At 39.1% G+C, this 16,919-nt stretch overlaps 3 protein-coding genes across 4 annotated transcripts; all 3 read right to left on the bottom strand.

Annotated features, from left to right (window-relative positions):
• Positions 1–50: 50 nt before the first annotated feature.
• dnaaf3l (dynein axonemal assembly factor 3 like) lies at positions 51–5,950 on the bottom strand. The gene is made up of 12 exons (XM_085284408.1): positions 5,869–5,950; positions 5,518–5,600; positions 3,804–3,910; positions 3,632–3,725; positions 3,385–3,533; positions 3,019–3,210; positions 2,790–2,912; positions 1,519–1,641; positions 1,266–1,401; positions 872–986; positions 642–716; positions 51–432 (listed from the first exon to the last, which is right to left on the bottom strand). Exons 2-12 carry the CDS (start codon positions 5,597–5,599, stop codon positions 291–293), a joined length of 1,338 nt encoding a protein of 445 aa, XP_085140534.1. The 5' UTR covers position 5,600; positions 5,869–5,950; the 3' UTR covers positions 51–290.
• A 246-nt stretch (positions 5,951–6,196) lies between these two features.
• syt5b (synaptotagmin Vb) lies at positions 6,197–12,425 on the bottom strand. Its single transcript, XM_085284409.1, has 9 exons — positions 12,225–12,425; positions 11,173–11,376; positions 8,365–8,540; positions 8,147–8,245; positions 7,656–7,823; positions 7,267–7,434; positions 7,044–7,158; positions 6,793–6,926; positions 6,197–6,708 (listed from the first exon to the last, which is right to left on the bottom strand). Exons 2-9 carry the CDS (start codon positions 11,369–11,371, stop codon positions 6,499–6,501), a joined length of 1,269 nt encoding a protein of 422 aa, XP_085140535.1. The 5' UTR covers positions 11,372–11,376; positions 12,225–12,425; the 3' UTR covers positions 6,197–6,498.
• Positions 12,426–14,267: 1,842 nt separating this feature from the next.
• LOC146568358 (ferritin, middle subunit) lies at positions 14,268–16,307 on the bottom strand. Of its 2 annotated transcripts, none has more exons than XM_085284427.1 (5): positions 16,154–16,307; positions 15,512–15,615; positions 15,247–15,393; positions 14,985–15,110; positions 14,268–14,839 (listed from the first exon to the last, which is right to left on the bottom strand). In XM_085284427.1, exons 2-5 carry the CDS (start codon positions 15,611–15,613, stop codon positions 14,690–14,692), a joined length of 525 nt encoding a protein of 174 aa, XP_085140553.1. In that variant the 5' UTR covers positions 15,614–15,615; positions 16,154–16,307; the 3' UTR covers positions 14,268–14,689. The 2 variants fall into 2 exon arrangements, with proteins under 2 accessions (XP_085140553.1, XP_085140554.1); XM_085284428.1 differs by lacking the exon at positions 16,154–16,307 and adding an exon at positions 15,758–16,058.
• Between the last annotated feature and the right edge of the window lie 612 nt (positions 16,308–16,919).

Genomic DNA, 16,919 nt, shown 5'->3' with positions numbered 1-16,919 from the left:
TAGGGTTTATTTGAATACATCAACTTATACTTACATTTGTGGCTATTAAAATACACATATAAATATATTTGAACTGCTGTAATGGTTTCATTTAAACAAGATGTGAAATATTATTAATTCATAGTTGCTACCAAACAAATATGAATTATTATCTGAAGCATCTGACAGCTCCTCCTAGTTGGTTTGCAAACTGCTGATAAACAAGATGTGAAATGTCTCTGTTGTATGGCTTTATTATGCTAAGTGTCTCTCGCATCTTGGTAAACAGCTATGCTGCGATACGAACATCTCTACTTTATGTGTTGTACGAAGACGGCGTGGACGTCATTACTGGTCCCCTCATGCCAAGGTTCAAATCCAGCCTCTAAAGCGATGTCCTCTACTTTCTTTGCAAAGCCAGCTTCTTGCTCTTTATTCAGATCCAAAATGTACCTGAGACACACATAATGACACAGGAATGCACTGTGAATCCAAATATGGCAATCGCTGTTGCTATTAACTTTCAAGAACAGTGTCACAATTGAATTATAAGGAATATGTGGCAAACTCAAAATATCCCATATGCAAATGCCGATACACGGCAGTCACTGTAGTCCTGGTGGCCATGGTAACGAGCCCTGTGTTACTAAAAAAACCCTCACTTGGCCAACTCCACGACAAGCACAGCGTCTGGTGCTGCAATCTGTCTCATCATCGGGCCCAACTGGTGCACAAAGCTTTACAGCAGAGGCAGAGAAGGAAGCAAAAGCACAGAGAACGAAACATGGTCAGCAGTTATATCAGTAGTGTGCAGTCCAGGTGACTGGATGCTAAAGGAATATTTTTTCAAGATGACTTAATATATTTCGTATTCATTTAAAGAAAAATCCACCTGGCGGAGAAGTAAATGGTGTTGAAGAATTGGGAATATTTCTGTTTCTCAGGCAGTTTGTGAAATGAGTCCAAAGGCAGGAAGGTGACAGAGATCCCATTTGGATACATCAAGTCTGAATGGGATTAGAGAAAACGCAGTGCTGGTTTTAGTTGCTATTTTCTGGAAATGAAACATCAAAACATATTGCATGAAGACAGGAAGTAATACAGTAAATAGCTGGAGCACCTCATTCCCCTTTAAACTTCTCTTAAAGTTGTCCAAAAGAACAAAATGAAAGAACATATAAAAATAGAAACCAACCTTTCACATCACTTTAAGGGTCTTTTTGTCACAGTGGTTTTACACTCTGGTTTTAATCAAAGCTAAAGCTGAAGGCCTTTTAGCATTTCACCTTTAATACTGACAGTCCGTATGGATGTGTCGTCCTCTGCATCGGTGTATGTTTGAGAAGTAGTAGGGCAGCCCCGTCTGCTGGACAGGGACTGGAACAATCCTTGCAGATTTGCGAAAGAGATATCCTGGGCGGTCTGTGGATGTGAGAACAGGATGGATGACAACAGACAGACAGTAATGTGTTTAGAGATGTGCGCACACTGATTCCAGCAATGAAGACAGAAAAAGACAGAAAACTTTGTATGTTTTACCTTAATGGGTTGCCCATTCTGTGTCTTCAGCAGACTCTTGTCATCAGTTTCAATGCCAAAGGACAGGTAGGGACTAGAAACAATGTCTCCCCAGTATCCCCTGATGGATACTTTGTCTCCTTTCTGTACAGACACATGACCAAAATTAGCTTCCTTCGTCAACTTACTGTTTACAGTGAAGTGAAAAAGTAGCTGGCCCCTTCCTGATTTCTTGATATGGTTTTTCACACATTTGTCACACTTACATGTTTCAGTTCAGCAAACTCATTTTAAATATAACACAAAGATAACCCGAGTAAATACAAAATGCAGGTTTTCAATGATAGTCTTATTTATTAGGGGAAAAAACGTTATGCTTACCTATCTGGCCCTGTGTGAAAAAGGCATTGCCCCTTTTGTTGAATCATGAATGAACTGTGATAACCACATTCTTTATGGCTGAGTTCAATTTCTTCTCCTTCACACTCAGGCCTGATTAATGCCAGACCTGCTGGATCATGAAATCATTTAAACAGAACCTGTCTGTTCTGTTTAGGTGATAGATAGAGCAGGCTTCTCTATCTATCATCTACAAATGGTTACAAAGAATTTTATTAGGCTTTGGGACTCCAGTGAACCACAGTTAGAGTCCTTATTATCCACAAATGAAGAAAACATGAAACAGGGTGAACCTTGCCAGCCTACTAAAATTACTCCAAGAGCACATAGATGACTCATCCAGAGGGCACAAAAAACCCTGAACAGCATCTAAAGAACTGCAGGGCTCACTTGCCTCAGTTAAGGTCAGAGTTCATGATTCAACAATAAGAAAGAGACTAAGCAGAAATGGCATCCACAGGAGCCCCGAGATGAAAACCACTGCTGACCAAAAAGAACAGGCTTCTCTCATGTTTGCCAAAAAACATCTTGATGATGAGTCAAAAGCTGAACTTTTTGGAAGGTTTGTCTGGACTAAAATCAGACTGAGTTACTTTGACAAGCTTTAAACAAGTCTGTTCATACTTAAAATCCTCCAGTGGCTGAATTAAAACAATACGAGGACAATGACTTTTTCAAGCAGGGCCAGGCATGTTTGGATAGTTTTTTTTCCTCCTAATAAATGAAATCATAATTTAAAAACTGCATATTCTATCCACACAGTGTATCTTGGTCGAATATTAAGATTTCTTTAATGATCCCAAATGTGAAACACGTGACAAAAAAAAATCATTGAAGGGAAAAATTCACGGCACTGTAGAAGAGCGATGTAGAAAAAAACGATATGTAATTACCTGACTAAAGACTCTTGAAGACAGCAAACTAGGATTAGTTATTTGATAGACGCCTTCCCTCATTTCGAATGCCAGTCCCTGTTCCCTCCATCGCATGTATTGCTGTCTGTTGATGACGCCACACTGCAGACAACCAGGACACAAACATATATTTGAATTTCTTTAACCAACTTTTTATTTGCAAAATCTCTGGCCACACCAGAGGAATGTGCAGAAAGTACTCAGATACCCCTTTCTCATGAAGCTTCATTGTAAGATCCCAGTCAAAGCAGCCCTTCTTGGAGTCATAGCGTGTCCCGAGGTGTTGCCTGACTCGATAATCCCAAGCTTTGGACATGATAGGAGCAGGACGCTCTGGTGATGAAGACCGAGTTTGGATCCATGACTTAAATATCATGTCCAGTTCGTCTCGCTCCTTAAACTGTAAAAAGTGTCCATACTCAGTGAATAAAATTTTGAAGCTTTTTCTGAATGTGTAAAGCACTTACACTTACAAATTTTAATGATTATGTGCAGTGCACTACAGGTTATACTGAGCAAGCTGCAATGTCTGGCTGTTTAGGTAAAAATAAGCTCCCTCAGCAGATGTTTGTACCTTAAGGAGAGTTGTGTTCAGACAGGCATGCGTTGCCATTGTTTCAGTAACAGACAGAGAAAGTTGTGATGCTACACGTTGCAGTACTTCCTCTGCCTGACTGCGGATTTCTGCGTTTCCAAACACCTCTAGGAAAACTTCGGTCTTCTCTAAAGATTTAAAATAAGGATTAAAAAACCCCACTGGTTTATGGACAACAACATATCTTGCTTTAATAAAATGAATAATTTATCCAACTCCCATGTACCATTAATCCCCATGCTGTCCTGGGGAATCAGTGCCAGGTAGAGGAGCAGCAGCTGTCTGGCAACCACCTCCATGTTGTTTTCTATGACCCATATCTGCAGTGTGGCAAAAAGAAGTTATTTGAAGCTCAAAGTATTGTTAGCCATTTGCAGTTTTAAAAGACTTAGGCTCACATGGACACTTTGTTTGTCTTGCAAACCGGCAATCGTCTTTAAAATATGTCGTGGATCTCCACTGCCCACCAGTAAAACATTCATTTCCCCTTCACATCTCTCAGGGCCTAGTAAGAGAAAGAGAGAGAGAGAGAGAAAACACATATTATGCTTCTGTTGCTGGATAAGGAACCTCAGTACATTTAACCTGACAGGGACAAACTGTAGGTGATAGAAACTGAATATAGAAATCTGGAGAAACAGGTCAGATGTTTACTGATGGACCTGTGATACTGACAGAGTTGACAGAGACACAGTGTAGGATACAGTATCAGATGATAAAACACGACTGACGGATGACACAGTTTGCTGATCCATTGCGTGTATCCAGTTCTGGGTCGACTTACCGAGGTTGATTTGTGTGATTTTGAGTGGAAGGATCAGACACCATACCTTTCAAATGTCAAATTTCAATCTTTGAACAAATTTCCGCAAAATGTTCAGAAGACAAACTGTCTACAGCTGCACCAAAAAACTCACTGAAAAATGCATTTAGTTGTTTTACAGTCTTTAAATCATTTCAGCCTCATCTTCACTCAAATATTGCCATCAACTCCAAGATCCAACTGTGATAAACACTATTTATATCAGTGTGACCAATTATAAAACAAAACAAATTTCCCACGTGTGGGACTAATAAAGGTTATCTTATCTTATCTTATCTTATAATGTGACAAATGATTGATCATCAGTGCTATTTTTGCCTCTGTTAGCTGCTGTTAGCTGGCATTAGTGAAACTTTCTTTTAAGCGGATCCAGAATTGTTGGACTCTCATGGAATGTGAGAATGTAATCAAACACTTTATTGGGAGGAAATGTACTTCTGAGGCCTACCATTAGCCTCAGAAGTACATTTGGCTAGTTTATAACCAGCTGGTGTTTTTGTTTAGCTGGTTCATCATCAGCTGTCCAGAGACAGGAGGGTCGCATGTTTAATCTGCTGACGATCAGTAACTGCGGCAATATCAGGAATAAATAAGCATGTTTATGCATGTCTTCCTGACTTCAGTTCAGGAGATGGGGCTTGAGAGGAGGAAGAGGATGAACTTTTATTCAGATGCTGATTGTGTTGTCTCTTTTTGTGCTTTCACTTAATTGTTGAAGTGGATCCCTTCTCAGATAATAAAATAATTCTTCATATCTTGAGTATGAAGGTGCAAACATTAATTAAAACTTGCCTCCTCAGCACATGAACTCCTGAGAATTAACTTCTTTTCTGTCTCTGATATAAGACATATGTGGCAATTCTCTGGCCACATACATAAGATCAGGCAGAACAGTCCATCGGGATCACTGTATTCAAGAGGCAACATGACATCTTACACTATGTATTTTTAATGCTTTAATTCTTTATTTGTTGGAATTTAAAATAAATTTAGAATTGCACACTAATAAATCTATATTTATGAGTACACCATTATTTTTTCTATTCAAAAAACCTAAAAAAAAAAAAAAAAAACCCGACTGACTGTATCTAATTTTGAGATATCACACGTGTATTGTGTATTTATGTGTGTGAAACTAAAACGTGGCTGTCTATTTTTAAATGCACTCAACGCAGCATAATAAATGAATACTCTTGAAAAACATCAAAGCAACTCATACAATCCTTTATCTGCTCTGACGCACGTGCGCGGGCCCACTCACAGGATCCTCGTGCAGCCAAGACTCTTACCGATATGGAGCAGGTCGCGTACAGGACTGAAGCCCCACCAAGTGATGCAACCCGCACCCTCAGATGCCCGTCCAGCACTCATACTGCAAAGAAAGGCAAACGAAGGCGTGCACCCCGTTGGTTTACGTCAAGACAAAACAAACGGCGGTAGGCATGGGACCACATCTTAACACAAAGCCGTAAAAACATAAAATAGCTTAGTTCAACTAATGCTAGCCAACTGCTACAGAACTTTTAAATGGTGCCCTGAAAATACAGCTATTGCTCAAACGCATAAGTGTGTCTCTGACTTTAATTCTGTAATTAAGAAAAAACCTTAGATAATATCAAAAACTATTTGTTAAACCTCACCCGACCGACTCTTTGACGACAGCTGTAAAAAGTGTGAAGCTGAAAGTAAGTTTGGGTTCTGTTGCTAGGCAACACTTTTGGCTACGTAGACACCATCTACTGGTGAAAAGAGTGAATTACACAGTACGCTCTTCTATGAGTGCCTTCATTGTTAAAGTTTATTCAATTTATTAAAAGAAACTGAGCATTAATGTGAAACATTCCATTGTAGGTTTATTTGTTTATTGCACCACAACACTAGAAAGTGAGCAAAAAGGCCCAAAATACATTAAAAAACAACAAAGTTCACATCATTGAGTAATTATGTGAATAAACTCTCTTTCATCAATTTTTAACATAACCTTGCATGGGCCTACACAAGAGATGCACATTTACAGATATGTGGTTTCTAGGCTTATAAAGACAATCACTTTGGTTTATGGTATGAGGTAAATATGGGGAGACAAGGTTTTAATAACAGCCAAATATCAAACATTGCTTGACAGGTGCATATATACACACCTACAGACACACACACACGCAATATGTGTCTCAAAGGAAATAAAATGGAAAGGAGAAAATAGAAATTAAGAAAACTTCGGGTTTAACAACAAGTAGCATATTGGCAGCAGTCACTACTCAGGTGTGACTCTAACGAGGTTTTGCTTTGAGTGCCGCATCTACTTCTTCTTCAGGCAGAAGAGTGTGCCACTGGGCTACTGGACGTCTGGGATTAGCAAGCATGTCTGACCAGTGGCGCAGTCCGACTCCTGTAGCTCCATAACCCATAAAGGTCTTTCCAATAGGGTCGTTGCTTCCAAGTTTATCGTAGTCGAATACTGTGATGACAACCTGCACTTTCTGAAAGGCAAAAGAAATACAAATGACAAGCTTGTCCACACAGTGCTTGGTGTTTCAAAACTGATTACCGGTAATAAAAGGTACCTGTATTTGCTCAAAGGGGACTTCAAAGCTGAAACTCTCATTAAAATAAGGATTGAGTGTGTTTTTCTTTACTGTTGTCTTCTTCTTTTTAATCCGTTTCCCATTTTGTTGCAGAACAATCTTCACATATGGGTCTTTTGAAAGAGGAAGTGAAGGTGAGTTGCATCATGCATGTCTATTTCAATTCCTTATGATACTTGGGGATTTATTTTTTCATTTATTTGACTGATAAAATCATGAGGCCTGATTACCTGATAAACCTCCAACATCCATTTTCTTAAGGTTCTTTGCCTCCATGATGTTCACTGTCAGTTTCCCGGCAGTGGGTACATAGCGCAATGAGATGCAGATATCACCCAGTTTTTCCTGCAGGGATAAAATTTTGTGAAGAGAATATTGAAAAAGGGTTATTATCCAGATGTTTAGCATTGAAGGGTTGAAGAGCTGAAACATGTTTAAACAAAGATACAGTACCTCCTCCTTCTCACCACTCTCCAAGTCCCTCCATTGTTGCATTGGCTGACCCAAATCAACACTGTTCATGGGAATCTTTATTTCACCGATCATGTCATGCTTGGAGAATCGATCAAAGTCAAAAACCTGCAAGACCAAAGTCTTTCCACCCAGCTCTGCGTATGGAATCTAAAAAGAGGGGGAAAATGATAACAGACATTTCAAAACATACTGCATTGGTATTTTGGGGGGAAGGGACAAGTTGAGGTTGATTAAGGGGAAGAAAAGTCTGAAGAGGAAGTGGAGACTTGTGCCCAGCGAAGCGTGAAAAGCAACAGCCCGAAGCACCAACTCGAGCTGTGACAAAGACAAAACCCTGACAGCATCAAGTCGACAAGGACAAGTAGTACCTTGAAGATGAAAGTTTCGTTGAAAACAGGGCACAGGTTTTTGCGCTGAACCTTGGTCTCGTACTTCTTCTTTTTATCTGGCAGCAAAAAAACTTTGACATAGGGGTCTGAAGTCCCCCCCATGTCCATAGCGGCAAGGTCCTGAGCCTGAAGGATACCCACGATGAGCTTTAGAGGAAAGAGATCAAGTGTCAGAATCAATGTTATTAGAGTTATCTATAAGTAAAGACTAAAACTAGTTGAGAAAAATGTTTTAGTTATCTGGAATAAAAATCTAAACTAAACTGTAAATGAATCAGAATCACAATCAGAATCGTGTTTATTGGCCAAGTATATGTGCAGACACATACAAGGAATTTGGTTCCGGTAGATGAAATAGAAATACTTAAAAATACAGAACTTTAATATATCTGGACAGAACTGGTCTGCAGTGGTTTAAGTGGTCAAAAAGAAAAAGGGTAGGAATTTTGACATTTCCATGGAGGACTTACCTGAGCATCTGTGAAGTTGTAGTCCAAGGAAAACTCCAGTTTACCCAACTTTTCCTGTTCTTTCTCCTCTTCCTCCCCTTCTTTCTTCACCTCCCCCTCCTATAAGATTAAAACAGACACACACACACACACACACACACACACACACACACACACACGATTTTCTTGTAGTTCTTGAGCTGGTAAGATAAGATAATATAATACAGTGATAGGCGTACCTTCTCTCCAGTCTCTCCTTCACCTTCCTTTGCCTTTCTGCGGCGACCTGCCTTCCCCTCCCTCGCTTTCTTTGGCTTTTTCTTTTTACCAAAGCATTTCTTAAAAATGCAGAAGATGAAGCATGCCACCAAGACCAGAACCACCACAACAATGGCTCCCACTGCCCACATGGGAACTGCCAAAATAGAGATATGGGTTGGCCCATCAGTGGATGTTATAGAAGTATGGTTATCATGAAAGTGCTGGAAATCTCTGATCCGCCTTTGCTGTTAACATACACAGAACTAACACAATGCTGAAACAACAACCAAAACCTCATTAAACAAATATGAGTCAGAACTTCAGATTGATATCCTCACTTTTCAATTCTCTCTATGGAAGGTTTTTTAAAAGCTTGCTGATCTCGTACCTTAAGAAGAGGATTGAACTTTTTTATATCTTAAAATTACAAAAAAAACTAGGGAAAGTCACTTTTTCCCAGTGTTCAGTTGCATCAGGTTAATCAGTTATAACAATATTGTTCAAGGGGACCTATTATCCACCTAATTGTTTTTTACAGTAGTGTGCAAAAGTTTTGAGCCACCCCTCATTTGTGATATTTTCGATTTTGAGCAGCAAGGTCTTGAGCATTAGTTCTCCAGACTTTCTGAAGGACTGTGAACATTGGGTTCTTTTTCACTCATTTTCAGTCCAGTTCTTGTATTTGGGCTTTTTCAAACAAATGCCTTTTTGCATTCAAGAAGAAAAAAAAACTAAAACTAACACAATAGATGAACTAGTGTTTTGTCCACACACATAATTTAGCAAAGAAGGAATTCTTTAGTTGAATATATGAATGCCAAAGATAACACAGTTTGATGGGCATAAAATAGTATTTTTGCAGGTTTTAGATGTGTCCTTGATCGAGCACAGCTGATTTAAATGGCTAAATTACCTCCTCAACATGTCTTAAAGTTCTCCAGAAGTCTGATAATGAACTAATCATTTGAGTCAGGTGTGTTGACCGAGGGTCTAAAACCTGCAGGACACCAGTCCTTGAGGCCTGGAGTTCCCGACCCCTGGTATACACAAAGGAAGTCAGGAGAGATGTACAAAAGTGAGTGTCCACAGGCCTCTGTAAAACACGGTGGAGGTTCTGTCATGGTTTGGGCCTCCATTTCAACCAGTGGTGTTGGAGATCTTGTCAAAACTGATGGAATTATGAATGCAAAAATGTGCTTGGAGATTTTGATCACCCATGCAGTACCATCTGGAAAGACTTTGTTTTTCAGCATAACAATAATCCCAAACATACTAGCAGTAAAAGTATACCTGGATTTAACACACACACACACACACACACACACACACACACACACACACACACACACACACACACACACACACACACACGAACTGGCCTCCCCAGAGCCCAGACCTCAACTTTATTGAAGCAGTGTGGGATAATCTTGACAGAGAACAGAACAAAAGGAAGCAAACTTCCAAAGAAGAGCTTTAAATGTCCTTCAAGAAGCCTAGAGAACTATTTCTGAAGACTACTTAGGAAATTACAAGAAAGCTGCTTAAGAGAGTTCAGACTGTGTTGCAGAATTAAGGTGTTCATATTAAATATTACCTTTCAAGCTCTTTATAATTGTACAAAGCCTGATTTTTGCCTCATACCATTTATGAGGCAAAAACGTTTATCTATGTTTCCACGTGTTTCAATAATCAGTGAATCCATTTCCCATTTTCCAAGCAACATATGAATGAATTAGAGATGGCATAAGATTTCTGCACTGGAATGCATTCTTAGAATAGTGGACGCCTCATTTAAATTTCAAAATATTCTAATACTGGGCCTTTGCGCAGAGGCTTAGTTTATGTTTGATCTGAAATAGGTCAAATAACTCACAGTTATTTGTATGTGATTACCTCATTTTTTCAGACTTTGCTCATGGTTGTTTATGAGTATCTGCCACTGTAACAATAAATATATTTCAGAAAGTAAAAGCAAAACATAGCAGTTCCCCTTCAGACATTAACAGCTGTTCATGAGCTTGGAGACAGAACCAAAGGTGTAATGCATAATGTCAAAATAAATCATGATTTCTTCTTTTTACCACAATAACTAAAACTTTCTCAAAATTATATTTTAAGCACTTTGTTATCTATGTTTTGCTAATGTTGTGTTATGTCAATAACACACATGTCAGCATTGAGATAATAACAGTCTGTAAACCCGCAGCCACCACTAGTTGCTCCACCAACCGCAGAAGCTCATTAAACGCTTTACTCTTATTATCATAAGCAGTAGTTCTTCATTTCTTGGCAAAATGACTCAGAAGCACGTTTTCGTGTTCTGTCATTGTAGGCATAAACACTTAAACTGTTGACGTTCTTTGAAATCATTCTTTATGCCACATCACTTATGTTAAAAAGAGCAATTTAGTGTTGGAAATTTCTCCTTACATCTACAGTAGCTTGAACTTTTGTGGAAGACTATAAACATAACTCCTAAACATAACTGGTAAATACATTGATAAATATTATCCATCTTCTTCTGCTTATCTGGAGCCGAGTCACAGGGGCAGCAGCCTAAGTAGAGAAGCCCAGACCTCACTCCAGGAGGCATCCTTATCAGATGCCCGAACCTCCTCAGCTGGCTCCTTTCGATAAATAAATTATAAATCCCTTTGATAAATATAAATTTGACATAATGTAAATTCTGCACAGGGATAGTTTCCTCCCCAATAGCCACATTTAGTTTACGTCATCACTGGTTTATGGATTTCTGTATCATTTTGCAGATTGTGGCAGTAGCTTACTTGACAGATGACTCAGCTCATTCATGAACTTTTCCTTCATGTGGTTGTAGTCGTGCCCAGGTTGATGTTCTGTATGTGAGTGCTCATGGTGTTCTGAATGAGAGTGCTCATGATGAGCAGGCTCTGTTGTTTCCTCCGATTCTGGTTCAGACGGCTCAGCGGCCCTCCGGACTCGAACCCCAGCACCGACCAGCCTCATGTCAGCTGCCAAAACATTAGAATTACTACAGTTATTCACGCTGTTTTTAAGTTGGCTGCCACATTGAATGATAACACAACTTTACATGCATGCTGTGTAATCCCTGTGTTAATGTGTTGCAGGAAGGTTGAAGAGCATAGGACAACTCTAAGCCAGATGCTCAACATGGCTGACCCTAATCCCTCTGTTACTCTCATGCTCTCCTCCATCTCGTGGCCCACGCTTTCACTCCCACGTTCAGCCCATCCCCATTTCTCTCTCATCACTGACTCTGCTGTGGACTGGATTAAACTATGCCTCTACAATATTAATCCAAAACCACAGATTCTCAAAGCTTTAAAAAATAGGGGTTGGTATCATCCTTTGGTTTGCCTTGCATAAAGCCACTGTTTCTGTCATATTGACTGTTTAGAACAATATTTAAATGAGGTTAAGTGGAACACAGGCAACTTTTGGAAAAAACAGATTTTTTAATAAGTAGTTATTATGAGCTGTATTTCCATTTTAAAAGCAAACAAAAATGGCAGTAAAAGTAATTTTACTGCACCCATTTACTGTGTTTAATAATTGAACATTGAAATTGAATATAGCTTAATGAAATTAAATGATCACTGAAGGACATTTATTAAAATTGAAAACACGATGTGATATCTAATAGGAAACTAAAGTATGTAAAATGAACAATCTGCAATATTAGTGGTCCTTTAAATTGGTTTCTTCAAAGCCAACAGGAAGAAAATACACACACAGAAATACAGCATGTTTTTCTCCTCAGTTTAGACCCTTTTTTTTTAGGATTTTTCCACTTAATCATAACAACAGTGTTTGAAATTTTACTGAATATTTATCTTACCTGTTGATATCTCCCTTTAATTTTGTCAACACCAAAAGGAGGCAACTTCTAGTTCGGTGTCTTTCTTGTAGCTTTTCCTCTGGCTTGTTGAAGACCCTGCACGCCTATCAATCCTTGGGTATGCTGTTGACTAGAACTGGCAGGCTCCCTGCAACCCTTTCCACCAAAGCTAAAGCACTGGCAAATCACTAGAGAAATGTTGTCATTTAATCCCCCCACTTCCCCCCCTCCTACTGATATTAGAAGGCAGACAACACATCTGTTGCTTTACGTCTGACTAAAGAAAAATTTAGACCATCATTCACCTTTTATCGTGTTGTAGTTGCAGGGTTGGTAAATTTAACATGTTGAAGTATTCAAAGCTTTTCCTTGCGCCAGGGGAAAACTGTTTATTACACTGATGGCAGTGTTTATCCATTAGACTCAAGAGATTGTAGTACATCCAGCCCTTTACTAATCTCCTCAGCATAGCTGCCCTCGCAGTCGATCGTCCAACTTGTACTGCGAGTGGATATTGTGCATGTATGTGTGGATATGTAGTTTCCCATCCTTTTAGCCTGCCATTTTACTGTACAAAACACATACGCATATTTATTAAACTGTAAACAGTAATCTGCAGGGATATTTATATATGCCTTTGTTTTGTTGGGGGGGGGGGGGGGGGGGCACAGATGAGCATGACATAATTGCCTTACATAGAGTTAGGGCGGGCACTTAAAAGAACTCTGCATTTCAGGATATTTTATTAATAAAAAATAAATTTTATGCTGTAATACATTAAACCACACAAACACAAGTTACGAATGTTTTCACACTTGGTGAAAACCTGGGAGAATCTGTGCAAACCCTTGTGGTTTCTTAATCTGTCAAGTGTTCTACCTCAAACCACTAGAACCAAAATGACACTTGAACAGAGCAAGGCTACGTCCACACGTACACGGGTATTTTTGAAAAGAAAAATTTTCCATTTTAGTTTAAAAGAAATTCTATCCACATGTGGTTTTGAAAAAAATACCTCAGTCCACATGTAAACACCAAAAGACGCAGTCAAACACTGTGAAGAACATGCCAAATCCTAACAGTGTAGAAATGGCCAATCAGAAGTCTAGAAGCCTGGGAGGAAAAGAGTAAACAGGGTTTTATGCAAATCTTCAGTACTTCTTTTTGTTTTTCTGGAAAGGCAACTAATTTTGTGTTACTTTTCAAGTGCCTTCATCATTTCAAATGTTAATAACCAAAGACTGTATTTTAGCTGTTGTGTAGACTCACAACTTAGGAATGAACAAAATGCATACAGCATGCATAAATTTAATTAAAAAAATATTCAAACCCGAAGACAACGTTGGGATTTGTGTTTTGAGAGCGTCTGTTAAATGGAGAAGTTCACTCTAATGCCTCTGTCTTTTTAAATGGAGTGACAGTAATTGAGTATGCATATGTAACCATGTAAAAATTGCAGATAGTAAGAGCAACAGCATTTTGTCCATATCCGCCACTGTAGAAATTCATCTCATGTAAACAATAATGTGGCGCACAGCATGACGTCAAGGTACACACCTTTGGCATTACGTGACTAAGTCTGTTTTCCTCGTCCACACCTAAACGCAAAAACAGAGTTTTTCGAAAATCTTTACCATGGCAGGAGTATTTAAAAATATCAGTATTCAGTGATCGAAAATGCAGTTTGTGTGGACTAAAGGCTCAAAAGCATAGAAAAAACTCAGTTTTCAAAAATACCTGTTGACGTGTGGACGTAGCCTAAGACCCATGCCTGTGTGGGATCCACTCTGACGTAAGTCACATGACTTATCTTTGCTGTCAGATAATTAACCAAGAAGCAGCTTGGAAATCGTTAACCAAACTCTCCAGCAGCCCAGCGTTAGCACCACCCAACTGGGAGTAAGCATGTGCCCACTGTTATCTCGTGCAGACGTGACCTAGATAATGTGCTCAGACATTGTGACGAGTCAGATAACTACCTGTCAGAGCAACTGAAAATAACAGTTACACACACAAACCTGACTTTTAAAGACAAACAAGAGATTTTTCAGCATAATGAGACTTTATTGAATGTTTGAAATGTCCATTTGTTTTTCCTTCTTCAAAAATTGTTCATTTATAAAAATGTTCTGTGGGTTGAAACATGACAATGGAATGTTTCACACATGATAAAAAACGGAATCCACATGAACAAGTTACTCATTGTAACAGCTTAGAAAAACGGTAGTGTTTAGCACCACATTTATGAGAACAATTTCCCCAACACATTTGAATTTCTTTTCTTTATAAGAAAAACTGAGGCATTTCGATTTAACTTGGTCTAGTGCAATTGGATAATACCTGTGGTTGACTGTAACAACTTTGTAAAGTTTTAATGGGAAAGGACGTACAGTGTGGATTATTGCCTTTGCCTATCTCTGTATATTTTGAAATGTGGACCTTTTTCACTGTTCTCCCAGGACCTTTTACAGAGTGTGCTTGTCAAAGAGGTATTCTCCCATAGCACCGGTCGTTTCAGACGCAGTGATGCGGGTGAGACTGCCAATGTAGTCGCCCAGCTTCTTGATGGTGTCATGGCTGTCGACGAGGAAGTGCTGCTCGAGGAAGTCACACAGCTACAAGAGAAGTTAGATGAGTAAGTGGTAAAATAATTCATACTATGACACTTGCAAATATTCTAGACCAAATATACTTCTTGTGTTAATAGCACAAGAATTATATTTAGATATTTAAAAAACTAAACAAAAATCCCAGACATACATGGGGATCAGTATGGCTGCCAGCTCTGCGGTGCACATCAAGGATACGTGTATTTAAGGTTTTCTGATATTCCAGGGAAAAGGTCATTGCATCCAGACCGCCCTTCCAGTCTTCTTTACTTGGTTTCTAGAACAAAATGTTGACACTTTATTGGAGGAAGAAGAAAAAAAAAAAAAAAAAAAAAAAAAAAGTAGTGTGTACCAACAAATACACCCATCTCAACAACATCTTTAAAAGGACACCCATAACATTTGGGACGTACAGAGATGTTCTGAAGCAAAATTCGTCCGCCTCTCATGTTCTGGTATTCCAGCAGCTTCTCAGCCTGTTCCCTCTCTTTGGCTGAACGCTCCAGGAAAAAACTGGAGAAGTTTGGCAAAGCAACATCATCCCTGTCGAAATACATACCCTAAAAAAGAGAAACAAAAGAAAAGAAAACAATGATATCTAGAAATATATAGTACAGATTATGAGACATACAGGCACTATACTGCTAGGTATTAGTGTTACAATGACAAGAATCATACCAGGGCAAGGTAGGCGTAGGATGCATTTAACTTCAGGTTGATCAGTTTGTTGACATCTCCTTCAGTTTCTGCATGAAAGTTTTGTTTCACCGCAGACTGCATGTCTACAACACAGAAAAAGAAAGCAACGAATGCAGCTAGTGTTGTGCTTAAAAGACAGAAAGAACAATAGAGACAAGTGCCAACAATGAGTGATTTCTCCTTCGTGTTAGAAGTAAGCCCAAAAGAAAGTTAAATATCGCCTACCGCCTCTTCCTCGGGTTCAAACTAGCAAAGACGTTCCGTGTGAAATGCGCTCGTTTTAGCGAAGCACGTATTTATCAGCCAGCAACACATTGCAACTGATATTTAAGAGCTCAGAGAAACACCTGCCCCACTGCCGCCGTGTGTCATCAAACGATTGGGTTCAGGTGGTTGTTACGTTAGTACATGTTATTAAGACTGTTGCTCGGTTAAACACCACTTTTTGTACCCACTTAAACAAGAAATACCTGCTGATGCTATCAGGGTGCAGTTTAGCTAACTTTAGCTACGTTTGCAGCAATTTAGTGCTTGTTAATATACCGTAAGATACGCCAGACTATGAATAAAGTTTTATAAATCTATTCCGGGTCAATGTCACCTTACCATTTTGTTACCTACCTTTTATTGTGACACCAACGTGACCGCAATGTCACTATCTTCCCAGCACAAAATTGTTTATTGTTTACGCCACAAGTAGCGTCCGGTTCTGCTTCTTCGTCGTCGTTGTATGGCAGAGATACACTGAAGTGCAGCGCCGCCCCTGTGGTCGGAATGATTCCTGCAGAGGCTTTAACCTGAGCACAATGGAAGAGAGAGAGGGAGCGAGAGAGAGAAAGCAGAAGTTATTATAATTTTTTTTATACAAATACTTCATGGCTTGAGGTTTTTTCTATACGTCTGTTCTACACTTCCTGTCTTTATTTTAAAAAATTTTTTTCCCTTCTCTGTACACTTTACAACTTTACAACTTCTATTTTTATGTTTCCCCATTCTTTCATTGCTGCAAACCACTGTATTGAAACGGGACACGTCTCTTTTTGGATTATTTATATACAGTTGTGTTATTCCATGCACCTGGCATATTTTTCTGGCTTTCCTTTTATTACAGCTTTACTTTTGTTTTCACCAGATTATTTGTTTTCTTAATATACCCCTGCACAGTACACTGCAATTGATTCCCTGGCATCCAAACACACCAAACATGTAGTTAAGCTAATATGCTAAGTGTTTTCTTTGTCCCAGTTCCCCTTGTCTTGTGTCTCTCTGTTTCAGCTTGGGCCTGGGTGCTGATTCAACAATGGTTAAAGTACAGGTTGGAGTACTAATCTGGGTATCTCTGTCTAGTTAGATTTCCACCAAGAATAGTTGCATTAGAGGTGGTTCT

This window comes from Mchenga conophoros, linkage group LG8, assembly GCF_057382185.1.
Source record: "Mchenga conophoros isolate Kocher_MC1m ecotype Shallow Benthic linkage group LG8, M_conophoros_male_GT1.1, whole genome shotgun sequence".
NCBI classification, from domain to species: domain Eukaryota; kingdom Metazoa; phylum Chordata; class Actinopteri; order Cichliformes; family Cichlidae; genus Mchenga; species Mchenga conophoros.
This window is presented reverse-complemented; position numbering and strand designations above follow the sequence as displayed.